This window comes from Vombatus ursinus, unplaced genomic scaffold, assembly GCF_900497805.2.
Source record: "Vombatus ursinus unplaced genomic scaffold, bare-nosed wombat genome assembly UNPS02014799.1, whole genome shotgun sequence".
Lineage (NCBI taxonomy): Eukaryota > Metazoa > Chordata > Mammalia > Diprotodontia > Vombatidae > Vombatus > Vombatus ursinus.
In genome coordinates, this window is record NW_020954577.1 from 1,870,724 (window position 1) to 1,884,566 (window position 13,843).

The 13,843-nt window shown below is 46.7% G+C and overlaps 1 protein-coding gene across 4 annotated transcripts in view; it reads right to left on the reverse strand.

Moving 5' to 3' along the window:
- LOC114050710 (T-cell activation inhibitor, mitochondrial-like) overlaps positions 1–12,396 on the reverse strand; it is a 38,344-nt gene extending 25,948 nt beyond the window's left edge. Inside the window, exons 1-4 of one of the 4 annotated variants that reach the window (XM_027872582.1) lie at positions 12,278–12,396; positions 5,780–5,852; positions 3,764–3,899; positions 1,075–1,228 (exon numbers count right to left, since the gene is read on the reverse strand). In XM_027872582.1, coding sequence (XP_027728383.1) covers positions 1,075–1,228; positions 3,764–3,899; positions 5,780–5,808 — 319 coding nt within the window. In that variant the 5' untranslated portion in view covers positions 5,809–5,852; positions 12,278–12,396. Of the gene's footprint in view, positions 1–1,074; positions 1,229–3,763; positions 3,900–5,779; positions 5,853–11,430; positions 11,581–12,277 lie in introns of those variants that run through there. The other 3 variants (XM_027872581.1, XM_027872579.1, XM_027872580.1) reach the window with 3 other exon arrangements.
- Between the last annotated feature and the right edge of the window lie 1,447 nt (positions 12,397–13,843).

Here is a 13,843-nt window from a genome sequence, read left to right on the forward strand (position 1 = left end):
CCCTTTCTATGACTTTGATGGTTTTTATCTTGAAGATTTTGAGGGGAAATTAAGGGAAGTTAGGATAGACAATGGCCTAAGGGGACCCACAGACATGGGCCCTGGAATGCAGAATGTGGAGGAACTAGAGAAATCAGCCTGCAGCTACTTAGGACACTTCTACGTCATCCTCTTCCCCACCCCCCCCCCCCCCCCCCCCACCCAGCCACCATATACACAGTTATGTGAATTCTGCCTGAAAGAGAAGAAGTGGGCTTAGGAATATTATTAATAACAAAATTATGAAAAGTTCCAATTAATCTGTCACCCTCCATTAATTTACACAGCACTTTTTTTTTTAAATGAAATTTCTTTCTTTCCTTTTTTTTTTTTTTTTTGGTGTGGCGATGGGGGTTAAGTGACTTGCCCAGGGTCACACAGCTAGTAAGTGTTATGTGTCTGAGGCCGGATTTGAACTCAGGTCCTCCTGAATCCAGGGCCAGTGCTCCATCCACTATGTTACCTAGCTGCTCCTTACACAGTGCTTTTCTTAAAAGAAATTGGTGTGCAAAAAAATGTGTTCTTTTAAAAACATTTACCTTTCCTGTGGGGTAACCCTGACCTACCTGGGCCGGGCCAGGGCTGGAGAAGTGGCAGAAATGACAGCCTGGCCACATCAGTTTTCTTTCCTACTCTGGCTATAGGAGGAGTAAAGCATGAGTTGGGATCCTCTGTCCCTATCCCCTGACCCATCTTTAAACATCAAAATAGCCAATATCTTGCATACAAGACATAAAAGGAAAGCTGTCCTGTATTACAGGAAATATAAAATATTCTTTCATTTATCTCAAAACCTTTCAAGTATGTGGAACACATGTGATAACAGACAGCTACGGGCTTGCTCAAAGCCATCTCTGCAGTGAGCAGAGAATCCTGCTCTTGGGATTCCAAGGCTAGTGGCCATTGAGCTCAATGACCCGCCCTGCTTTCCTAGGACAGGGGCTCCTTTCAAAGACTCTTCCCTCCACATTTATCACTACTCTCTACAACGTGGGTGAAACTTGTCAGAAACATCATACAAACAAGACAAGGCACCTAGTGCGTTCAATGACTCGTGGCCATCCGAGGACATCTGTTCCGTCTCTCTCACGTAAAAAGTAAGCTGAGTTGGTTTCAAAGACTTGAAGCCCGGTTTCTGGAGGTTTTCCAAGTAGGCACTTAATTTCTTAAGAGAATTTTCATTGATTTCCTGGGGGAGAAAAGAAGTAGTCACATATATGACAATATGAGAACTGTATTCAAGCTATGTGTCAACACTATTTGAGGGCTTTTAAATAATTTTTAAAAATCTACAATCTATGTACTAGGGTACTAAAACCTGAAAATGATTCTAGGAGTTTACTAAAACTAGTGACTTCTGCTCTTTTCATGTGTCTCCGAATTTCAGTGTAATGCTCTGAGTTGAGGCTGGCAGCACAGCCACAGTAGAAAGGCAGACCCAGAAATACACCAAGTGTACCTGGTCCTCTTCCATCACACTGCCAGAGACCTGCTGTCCGTGGTGCTGGAGCGTGTGGCCTTTTCTTCATAATCTCAGCCAGTCCTTGAGCCAAGCCAACAGTGTATGTAAAGGATCAAGTCATCCCCAGGCTGGCTCTTCTAACAATATGCATCTAAGTTATATGGACAGCAACGGCAAGGTTAAGATTCTTAGTTCTAAAGGGACTCACAGCCCGTCTGAGATGCTTTATTCTCTTAAAGACAAACAAGGTGGTCAGTCTGGGTCTGGCTGGTTGTGCTCCTCTCCTGGCCTTGGGAGAACGAGGGAGCAGATGTCAGCTGGGGAGCCTGCTGGATCTGCCCCCTCCCTTGGCTCAGTCAAAGAGCAAATACAGATTCAAAAAGGAAAATGTGAGATCCTGAGGATGGTGAAAATCTCTTTAGAGGAGATGTCCAAAAATCGAGACCTCAAGCCTATTTTTAAAAGCAAGCATGTGTTAGGGCGTGAGACATTTGGGGGAGTCACTCACTTAGGGGTGCCTAGCTTCTTGCTGTTTGCATGTTCTAATTATAAAATAGTAAAACGTTTCCAAGAGAACAAATACAAGCCATAATCTATTGTTACATCTGAGAGATCAATGAGCTATGGGTGATAAATCTGTTGATCAAACCATGCTTACTGTTTTAAAATAACTATGTCAAAAACTGCGCTCAACAAAGCATTAACTGAGAACTGTATTTTTCCTCTTTATCTAATGATAGTTCAGATTTTCAAGGGAGTTTTAAAAGAAACAAATTTGCTCTTTCACAGTGAGTCACCCTCAGTGATCCTCAGTCAATCGGCAAGCTTGAACTATGCATTTCCTATGCGCCAGGCACAGGCTGAAGGTACACAGACAAAAGTGAAAGAACCCCTAGCCCTCACAGAGCTCCATTCTAATGAAGGAGATGACATGCACATGTCTCATTATTTGCAGAATACACACAAAACGAATCTGATATAGTTTGGGGATGGGTGGCACTGGCAGCCATGGGCCTCAGAAGAGAGTTTAGAGATCAGAAGGGCAGAGGTGAAGAAGGAGAGCCCTCCGGGAAGAAATGGGACCCCCCCAGTATCAAACTACAGCAGAGGAGATGCAGCATCTTATGTAAGGAGGCCAGACCATAGTGGGAACGGAGGGGAGTCACACGCAGGATGTTTGCAGAGCTAGGAAGAGGAAAGGCAGCTGAGGGCTTTGAACGTTGGACAGAGCACGTTCTGTTTGACTGCAGGGACGGGGGAGCCCAGGACAATGTCTGGCAGCCCTGTGGAAGATGGCCTGGAGTGGGGAGGGACTGGAGGCAAGTAGACACAAGGGTCACTGACATGGTCCCCAGAAGGTGGCGAGGGTGGGTGATGGCTGTGTGTGTGTGTGCGAGTGGAGAAAGGAGGAAGTAGCCCCCCAATATTTTGAAAATGGAAAGGATGGGATCTGGTGAGTACATGTGAGATGGAGGATGACAGAGGCTGGGAATAGGGTGAGTACAAGGATGATGATGCTTCAGCAGGAAGGGTGAAATCACAGGTGGAGGGTCTGGGAAAAGAGAATAGGTTCTCTTGGGTCATATGGAGTTGGAGATACTTCCAGATACAGAGTCTGAAATGGCTAAGAGGCCATTAGTGATGGGGACAGGGTCCTCAGGAGAGACCAGTTAAGGGGGGCAAAGGAGACCCAGAGAAACATTTGTTTTTTTTTTTTTTTGGTGAGGTGAGGCAATTGGGATTAAGTGACTTGCCCAGGGTCACACAGCTAGCAAGTATCATGTGTCTGAGGTTGGATTTGAACTCAGGTCCTTCTGACTCCAGGGCTGGTGCTCTATCCACTGTGCCATCTAGCTGCCCCATCAGCATGAGATACTGAAAAACACACACTGACAATATATAAAAACGATGGCCCCCACTGGCATAATCAAGAAGGGACTCTACAGAACGTCCCTAAAGTCTTAGTGCTGTTCTAGGCTGATGAAAGCTTCTAGCTGCACCAAGACTTTTGGGACATCTACATTCAGGAACATCAATCTGATGGATTTTCAAAATTCTCCATTTTTCTTATAAAAAAATCAATCCACAAAATGTAATTACAAGTAAAACTTGGGGATTAGCTTATGACATTTTAAAGCTTCACTATCAAACCCTTTCAATTAGGTACAAAAGAATGATCCCAACCCAACAGACAAACCCAAACCTACCACCCTTCCACCCAACAAACACCAAGGGCGCTAAAGGACAAGGATAAATGCTCACCCTCTCTCTGGGATGCTGTCCAAAGAAATCTGGGTGCACTGCAAAATAGAAAGGTCTCAGAGCGTTTATGGCCTCAGCTCCGGAGAGTGTTCTTGAGTGAAGAAGCCAGGGGGGCAATATTTTCTCTAGACATAACCTTACAGGTATATAAAAAAGGTCTGTTATCCATCAAGGCATAAAGAAAAGTAAAAATAAAGGTACAAAATGATTCAAATATACATGATTAAAACAGAAGCACTATTTCCAGGTAATACAACCTCTAAGAGCAATACAAGGAAAGAACGTTCTCCTTCTGAAATCTATGACAAGCTGGACAAGACACTCCAGACCGATCTGACATTCACCTGGAGGCCCAGAGTCTTAATAAGAAGGCTGGCACGAGGAGGACAGACTGGAAAACACGGTTTGGGTTCAGACAAATTCCGGGAGATGTTCACAAGCCTCAAGCCTGTTTACCATCCCTTTCTTCAAAAAGAAGGTTGAAAGGCATCGGGCGTGGCAAGTACTGAACAATATGACTGAAAAAGACTTTATCGTAACAGGCACAAAAAAGGAGTCGTTTCTGAATCATCTGTCTGTATGGCCATGTCACTGTAAGGAGCCACCTATGGCTACAACTACTCCAATCTGAGTTACTGGAGTTAGCAGATGACAGAAAAAAATGGAAATAAATAAAGGTACAGACACTGACTTTGAGCATCACCATTTCTTAGATGAGCAAAATCGATATAAAGTAGTTGCTACAAGATGTCCAAGAGTCTAGAAACTGCTTCAACCACAAATGGATGACCTTGCTGCCAAATAGGAGCAGGAGGAATTTCCCTGATGGCAGGCCTGCTTCATTTTTATCTTTGTGGCCCCTGGTGCAATGCCCGGCAAAGCAGAGCTTAGTACATATGGTGCTCAATCAAGGTTTGTCGAGCGATTCATTCCATTAAAAAAAAAGTCTCACTTTTCAAATGGAGAGCTATGGGCAATACTGGCTTCCACTTCCAACTCATCTGTTAAAATATGATGGCAGCAAGGTCCGTTTCTCTGAATGGTGAGTCCTTAGCACAGACCATTTCACAAGGGCCCAGTCACACTCACTCCACTCTGTCATATCCGTGGCTCACTCCTGGGACTTCCCTGTCTCCTGGCCAGCACCAGCCTTTCTACTGTGGGGAAAGCTCCAACCTGAGCCCCTCTCTTCTGACTGGTGAGCCTCGAGCCCAGATTTTATTTCACGAAGGACCCCAGTCATGCTCCCATGGCTCCCAGGACTTCTCCTTGACAATCGCCCTGCCCTGCCAGGGGAACCCAGCTGCCTGCTTCCCCTCCTGGTTTCTGGCTCCCCTTTGTTGTCTCCTCTATTACACGTTGAGTTCTTGAAGTGAGGAATTGCCTAGCTGGCTTGTATTTGTAAACTTTGCTATTGTTGTTCAGTCTAACTGACTGACTCTTCATGACCCCATTTGGGGTTTTCTTGGCAAAGAGACTGGGGTGGTTTGTCATTTCCTTCTCTAGCTCATTTTACAGAGGAGGAAACTGGGGCAAACTGGGTTAAGGGACTTGCCCAGGGTCATATAGAGATAGTAAGAGTCTGAGGCTGGATTTGAACTCAGGTCTTCCTGACTGAAAGCCCAGCGCTCTATCCACTGCGCCACCCAGCTGCTCCTCCTTGTATCCCTACTACTTAGCAAAGTACTTGGCACATAATGCTTGATAAACACTTAATCTGTCATCTATCTAGATGATTATAAGCAATGTTTGCTTCACAAAGTACTTTTTTTCCCTGCATGTTTTTCATAACCAAGTATTTTACAGTATGTTTTCTCCTAACTCCTATAAAGGGCCTTCCAAAGATTGGTCAGGCTTAGATGCCATTTCTCTTTTTGCCTTCCATCCTTGCCTTCACATTAGACTTTCCCCCAATAATAATAAAAAAAAAACTTCAGAAATTTGAAAAACAATTTTAAGTTAGCTAAAATAATGAACATATTTTAATGTTAAGACAAATTTAACAGCCAATCTTACCTCCTTATGGGTCTCATATAGAAAAACATTTCTATATATTGCTGCAAGTCAACTTCTGGGAATCCATTAATCTCTAAAAGAATTAAAACATAATAGAAAGAGGAGAATATTAAAAACTGATATTGCACGAATTTTTCCAGTCCTTTACAAAGAAAACAGAATGTTTTCTTGAAATAATCTTGTCTCAGAATGTAATATTATAGCATCGAACATGACAATATTAAAGTGTCCTAAATAAAAAACTCCAAAATCACCTCAGAAATTTGATTCACGAATAGGATAAAAGCACACTGAAACACTCCACAAAGGTGATTTAATAAAAAAGATATTGTGATTTTGACAATTCATCTAATGCATTACAGGGGCCTGTATGTTCATTTGGATTGGAATTTATAATCATCTTACCATTCAAAATTAATGTTACACTTAGAACTTGCTTTATGTGATTTTTATGTTCATGCTCATGAAATCCTATTTAAGTGTCTTCCCAACTGGTGTCTCTGGGACAGAGAGTGAGGCTGACAACTTTGTACAACTGCCTTACTTAAATCTAATTCAACACCCATGATGTCACCGGTCCTCTTTGAAAAGAAAGATGAACAACAACATTTAAGGGTGCCAGGAAAACTTGACAATTTTTAAAGGCATCTTTAGGTGAATTCTTTTTCAAAAAAACAAGTCAAGAGGCATTTATTAAGTTCCTGCTACATGTTAAGCACTGTGCTAAGCCTTGGGGATACAAAGAAAGGCAAAAGCCAGCCCCCAACATGCCACAGGCAAACAAGAGACATACAGGATACACTGGAGATAATCTCCAAAGGAAGGCACTAAGATTTAGGAGGACTGGAAAAGGTGCCTTGCAGAAGGTAGGACTTTGGCTGAGCCTTGAAGAAAGCCAGGGATGCCAGGAGACAGAGAGTACCAGGCATGCAGAACAGCCTAAGAAAACGCCTAGGGTTGGGAGATGGAGTGGCCAAGTGGCCGATGTCACTGGACTAGCAAGTGTGTGGAAGGGAGTAAGATGGAAATGGACTGGAAAGGTAAGAAGGGGCCAGGTTGTGAAAGGCTTTAAAAACCAAACACATTGGTCCTAGAGGTGACAGGGAGCCACTGGAGTTTATGGAATAGGGAGTGACAAGGTCAGATCTGGGGAGATCAATTTAACATCCGAGTGGATGACAGACTGCAGTACGGAAAGCCTTGAGGCAGGGAGACAGAGAAGCATATAGTAGGTGCTTAATAAATGTTTACCGAATCTGACTCTGAATTCAGTTTTGGATAGGTCGAGTTCAAATGTCTACAGGACATTCAGTTCCAAATATACAGTAGGCAGCTAGAAACATGAGAATGGAGGATGCTTGAGAGGCTGGAGCAGAAGAGGCAGATTTGAGAGTCATTTACATAACGGTGATAATTAAAATCAGGCAAAAATGAAATTACCAAGTCAAATAGGATAGAAGGAGAAGAGAAGAGGGCCCAGGACAGAACCATGTGGGACACCTACGGTTAATGGGCATGATCTTTGTGGAGATTCCCCAAAGAAGATTTTGGAGGGGTCAGACAGGTGGAAGGAGAACCAGGTGAGAGCCACGTCATAATACCTTCGAGGGGAGACAGCATCAAGGGGAAGCATCTGGGTGACATTGTTCAAAGCTGCAGAGTCAAGGAGGGTGAGGATGGAGAAAACATTCTTAGAGTTCATTGGTAATTCCACAGATGGAAGTTTGGGTTGAAGGATAAAACTGGAAGCCAGAGAGTGAGAGAAAGGAAGTGGATGCCAATTACAGATGACTGTTTCAAGGAGTTTAGCTACAAACAGAGAGGTATTGTCAAGGGTTACAGCGCGAATTGTTCTATAATGGAAGTAATCACCTCCTCCGTGCACTGTTAAACCTGTTTTGTGTTCTGTTTACAGTGTGATAGAGCAGAGAGAAAGGCAGCCTTGGGTTGAAGTCTTGTTTCTGACAGCATTGGCAGTGTGACCGTGCAGAGGTCACTCAACATTTTAGTGCCCCAAACAACTCCTTAGGCCTGTAACTGCTGAGCCGGGGGGCAGTCTGCAATTAAGACCTCACGGGTCTAGACTAAAAACAACTGTGAAGGAGGGGTGTACTGCAGTGCAGGCAGGATTGCAAACTTTAAGGCACCAGTACAGATCAGTTCTTATCCTATTAATCAATCAATCAATCAAAAAGCCTTAAACATCAAGGTTGGGCCCTAAGGATACAGAAGAGTAATGCATCTCTACTGTCATCACTACTACCCTTGATCAGAGGAGGCAGCAGGTAATAGCTACAGAATAAAGATAACGTGTTTAGGGGGAATCGCACAGAAGGTGGTGCTTGGGCTCAGCCTTGAAAGGAGAGTTTAGAAGGTCAAGAGGAAGTGCTTTCCGGACACGGGACAGTAATCAAGACAGATGGAGGTGGAGTTCCATTCATGAGAAGCAAAGAGGTCAGGCTGGCTGCATCACCCAGTGCATGCAGGAAGGGGAGTCGTCTAGCGAGACTGCAAAGACAGGTAGGGGCCAGGTTGTCAAGTCAAGTCAAGATGCATTTATTATGCTCTTACTACATGCCAGGCACTGAGAGCTCAGTGCTGGGCACACCCTCAAGAAGCTTACATTTGAATGGGTAAGATAACACCTAAAAGGCAGCTTAAAAGGAAAGGGAGAAGGTAGTCTGGGGCATAAAGGATGATGAGATGGGCCTTTCCACAAAATGGAGGTTCCCATGCAAATTCACCAATGGGAGAAGGAAGCTACAGGGGCACATAGGGAAGATAGCCAAAGTATGGCAATGTTGGGAGGATCTTTAAGAGCCAGACATGGGAGTTTATATTTTATCCTAGAGACAAGATTATTAAGAAAAATGAAAACCAACTGAACTTTTACTTCTACTGGCACCGACTTTTTTTCTTTTTCTTTTTGGTGAGACAATTGGGGTTAAGTGACTTGCCCAGGGTCACACAGCTAGTAACTGTCAAGTGTCTGGTCTGAGACCAGATTTGAACTCAGGTCCTCCTGACTCCAAGGCTTGTCTATCCGCTGCACTACCTAGCTGCCCTTGTTGACACTAGATTTTATTTCAGGTAATCAATGGTGTGTAGTTGCATGAGGCCAAGGTGTTCCTCAATTAATCTCTTTTGTACAGCAAATTTGGCTTGTTATCATTTCTTTGTTTCCTGAATAGCCTAATGCCAACGCTTTATTAAGATTCTGGAACAACAATAAACCTCTGATCTCATAACTTCCAAATATTTCCAAAGACTAGGTAAAGCCATATTATTCATTCAATAGATAGTCATGGAACAAGAAACTATGTTAGAAGACACAATGAACAATAAGACATAGTCCTTGGCCTCAGGGTGCTTCCACTCTAGTACAAAGAGGAGACAGAACCTTTCACCAAACTCTCAACTCTGCTCTCCCTGGGCATCCTTCTACGTGAGGCAATCATTCATTTGAAAAGAAAAGAGGGCAAAGGTTAATGCATGAACAATTTGGCCACAAGCGGAACTGATCTGCAGTTAGATGAACCAAGCCATGAAAATATTTTCACATACCACAAGACTAATGGAAGCACATTCACCTCCTTAGTCTTAGACCAGCTTCCTCTTTTAAATCAGGCTGGCATTTTGCGAACTTTCAGGGAAGTTCCAACGCTCTGTCACAGATTGCCATTAAACAGAGGTCCATTTTCCAGCAGCAATATCTTCCCTCTGGTGCTGTACTGCTATGAATTGTGGAATACAACACTCTGAAGATTTACAATTGTGGGTCATGCAAAGGGCACCAGAGAAGTGCATAGTGGGCGTGAGCAGACAGAAACACATTAAATACATGACTTTCAAGGATTGTGCAAGAGCAGAGGCCTAACAGAGGTCAGGAGAGAGCATCCTAACCCTAAATTTGCGCCTGGAAGAAAAGGTTAGCTGGTCATGTGGCCTGAGGAAGAAAGGGACCCATGTGGCCTCTGCTGAGATCCAGCACGGTGGATAGCCACATATTTATAGGAAGGCCTGGATAAAGGTCACCACAGACAGCTCTCAGCTGCGTCCCTGGGGAGAATAGTCAAACTGATGAGATCACGACTCCATCCAAGTAATACACTCTTGGCCCACAGTGACCTTACAATCCACTAAGACCCTCCAGATTTTTTTTCAGACAGATTGCTTCCTAATTTCACCTCTCCCAATTTAGAACTGTGAAATTAACTTTCAGAATCTCTCCTTGTGAATGGGTTCCTTCCCTCCTGACTTCACACATGCCCAAATCTCCATCCTTAAAAAAACCCTTGGCTACACATATGTCTCCTTGAGCTATTTATTCCATATCCATCCTCCCCTTGTCAGCCAAACTCCTTGAAAAAGTGGCCTCCGTCTTTCTCCTTTCCTCAATCAGTTGTTCCTAATCTGGCTTCAGACCAGCACTCCAGTTACAAGGAACTTTTCATCCCCAGTCCTGATCCTCCTGCATCTCTGTGGCCTCTGACACTGTTTACATTCTCCTGGGTACTCGCCTCATCTCCCACACGTTCACCCAGCTTCTGTCCTGGGCTCTCCTCTCTTCTCCCTCTTGGTAACCATCATCTCTGTGTAGGTGACTTCTGAGTTTTTTTTTAGTCCTGCATCATCATAACTGCCTAGTGGACATTTCAAACGGGATGTCCCAGAGATACCTTCAACTTGGCAGTCTCAAACGGAACTCCTGATCTTATTCTAAACACCCCACTCTGGTCCGTCGCCTCCCACTTTCCTGTTTCTGTTGAAGGCAGCACTGCCTTTCCAACACCTCAGATTTGCAATTCAGGCCTCCTTCTGAACTCAATCTTGCTGTTTCTCTGCTGAGGTATCTCTCACCTCTTTCTCTACCTTGATTCTGGCTCTCATCGCCAGCCTCTCACTGGATTACTGGGACAGCCTCCAGTTTCTCTCCTCCCATCCATTCTATACCAGCTGCAAAGTATTGCTGGCTCTGACCATCTGACAGCGGATCCACTCCACTGGCTCCCTCCTGGACCTGCCCTGCCCTCTCCTCCAGCCTTGGGGGGTCCTTTCACTCGCTGTGCCCCTCTCCCTACCAAACCACCTTGCATGACTCCTGGCTACATTCCGTGGTTCACTTGGTGGTGTGGACAGTTCACTGTGTGCTTGATGTCTCCCTCACTGCGGGTGGGATCGGTTCATTCTTTGTACTTGCATCCCCAGAGCCCAGTCCAGGACTGGCCCAGGGCAGGCGGCCCCTGAGACTAGATCAAAGGTGACGCGGAGCTGGCCTTGCATTGTGGTGGGTGAGTGGGACCGAGAGGCTCGGAAGCACGACGTGTGCAACCCCGCTCGTGGATACAGGAGTTGCGCGTGAAAGTTCTCGGGAAACGGAGGCACTTCCCGTTTGTTTCGGGGCTTGTGCACTAAGCACCGAGATGCAAACCACGGAGGACCCCTCCCCCACTCTCGTCTCCAGGGCCTCCCGCCCCCAAAGGCCAGGGGTGACCCTGAGCTCTCACGCCGCCCAGAAAACACCCGGGGGACCTCGGGGCCTGTTTCCTCGGCTGTCCAGGGGCAGAGTTCGGCCGGCGCGGTTCACAGGGCCTGCCCGGGCTGCGGGGGAGGGGAGGGTCATGATCAAGGTCAGGGTGATGACCCCTTACCCCTCACCTAGGCCGGACGCCCGGACCCGCAGCCGCGCGGCTCACACGATTACACCTTCCCTCCCCCGAGGCGGCACGGCGGGGACCCCAATTCACGCGCGGAAGGATGCCCACGCAGGGTCACGGTCCCGGCCGGCTCATTTGGCCTTCGCCCCCAGCTCAGTTCCGGGGTCCCGAGAGGAGGGGACTAGGTGGGGGAGGAGCCTCCGGGACGCGCGCCCATTGGCTGATCCACGCCACGCCTCGCACCATGGCCCCGCCCCGTTCCGCAGTGTTTTGTGGCGAGGATGACAAGGTGCCAAGGCATGGGGGGGCATGGGGGGGTAAGGAGACGGGGAATGGCCCCATTGTGCGCGCCTATTGGCTAAGATGTGCCAGACCTCGCCCCGCCCCATCCAGGGTCTATGAGTTCGAGACGGAGGGGGCGGAGGGAAGGGGGTAAGAGACATCCCCTACACTTCATTGGCTGAGCTGCACCAGGCCCCGCCCCATTCATTGGTTGAACTGCACCGGGCCCCGCCCCGGACCGCTCTAGGTCGAGCAGGACAAAGCGGTTGGCGTGGGAATTCACTCCTCCGCGCGCTCATTGGTTGGGCTGCGTCAGGCCCGGGAGGACGCTTTTGCGGGAACCGTGCGCCCATTGGCTGAGCCGTGCCAGGCCTTGCTCCACGGCGCGCACAGCTTGAGACCCGTTCAAGCTGCTCCCGGTGGCCCTTCCTACTCAGCCAGTCTTTCCCCACCCACTAATTCTGGCGGATGCTCACTGTGCTTCTCCTTCATCCCTTTCCCTGGAGGGGACCCTGGTGCTGCCCGCAGCCCTCGGCCTGCCCCTGCCCGGTCCCCTTACCAGCCTGTCCCGGGAGAGCTTCGCCCACTCCCGTCGTCTGGTTTAAGGGAGAGTGAGCCCGCGGGGAGGGAAGGGAAATGGGGACGCGCCTCACGGTCCCGCGCGCGGGGGCGGGGGAACGCGAGTGGCAGGTGGCTAAGCGCGCGAGCGGGGAGGGAGGAGCGTAGCCCCTGCGCCTGCGCGCTCGGGGCGGCCTAGCTTCGCTTTCTCCGATTGGTTGGCTGGTCTCAGCCCTGCGGGAGCTTCGAGAGCTGGCTTTTTGGCGCCTGCGCAGTGGCGCCCTCCCTCCCCCTATTGAGCACTTGCTGTGCGAGATTTGGAACTTGATTTGTTTATGCTCGCCAGCCGTGACTCCGGGCGCGCTCCCCTCTGGGTGGGGCCCTGCCTTATTTGGGCCGTAGGCGTGGCTTGGTGTGTGGTGTGCGATGCCGGTCTAAAGTTCCCTTGTGCCGAACGTGGCGTTTCCTCGCAGCGCCGCTGGTCCAGGAGCCGTCTTCACGCGCTGCCTCCTGGGCCAGGCCCGCGTCATTGACGCCCCAGCCACCCTTGGGGTTCTGCGCTCTTCCAGGGCTGTAAAATACCCTTTGGAGAGTTTGGTACAACACTGAACACACGAATTAATTGAGGTTGTCTAATAAAAATATTCACCCAACCTGCCCATGAGCATTACTGTGTCTCCAATTATTCACTGGTCTTTATTTCTGAAGGGTGTTTCAGACTTAGATTCACGTAGTCCCTCGGGAGACTCCGAGATATTTCGTAGCTTTCTAATCATTTTGAATGGAACTTCCAGCTCTTCCTGCCGGATTTTGTTGGTTATATATAGAAATGCGAATGACTCATATGGTTGCATTTCTAAAGTTATTTCAATTTTGTTTATTTTCTAGGGTTCTCTAAGTATTAACCATAATATCCAATGCAAAAGTTGATAGTTTTGGTTTCTTTGCTCATATAATTTTTTTAGTTTTATCTCCCTCCTTTAACGACCAGATTAAAAATGTTATATATGGCTACAAAATTTCCACTCAACTATAATCCCCCATATTAATCATATTCAATGTCATCTGAATGTGGCTTGAGCCTCCAACCAATGCAGTTTCTACTCACATACCAGGCAGGAGCGACAAATAGCAAAGCACTGAAATCAGAGGTCCAACCCTCCAGTTTTGTGAACTTAAAAAAAAATTAGCTGCATTTATTTCAATATGATTGGTTTCCTTCGTAATCCTCTATATTTTATTTTATGCATTTAAAAACATTACCCTGAGAAGGGGTCCATAGATTTCACTAGACTATTAGAGCTCCATGATACAAAAAGTTAAGAACCCTTGACTTAGTCAAAATATATTAACAAAGTAGACTGAGGTAAAACAAGCAACAAGATCATTATCAGGCTAGATAAATGCTGAAAACAAGCCCTCACAAACTCATCCCATTTACAATGGAGAAATGAAACACCTCCTGATACTACAGAAACTCACATTGCACATTGATGAATGGGAGTTTTGTGTTGTGGTTAGAGTATCTCTCCATGCAGCTCCGTTGTAATCTAAGCAGTTCTTTGCA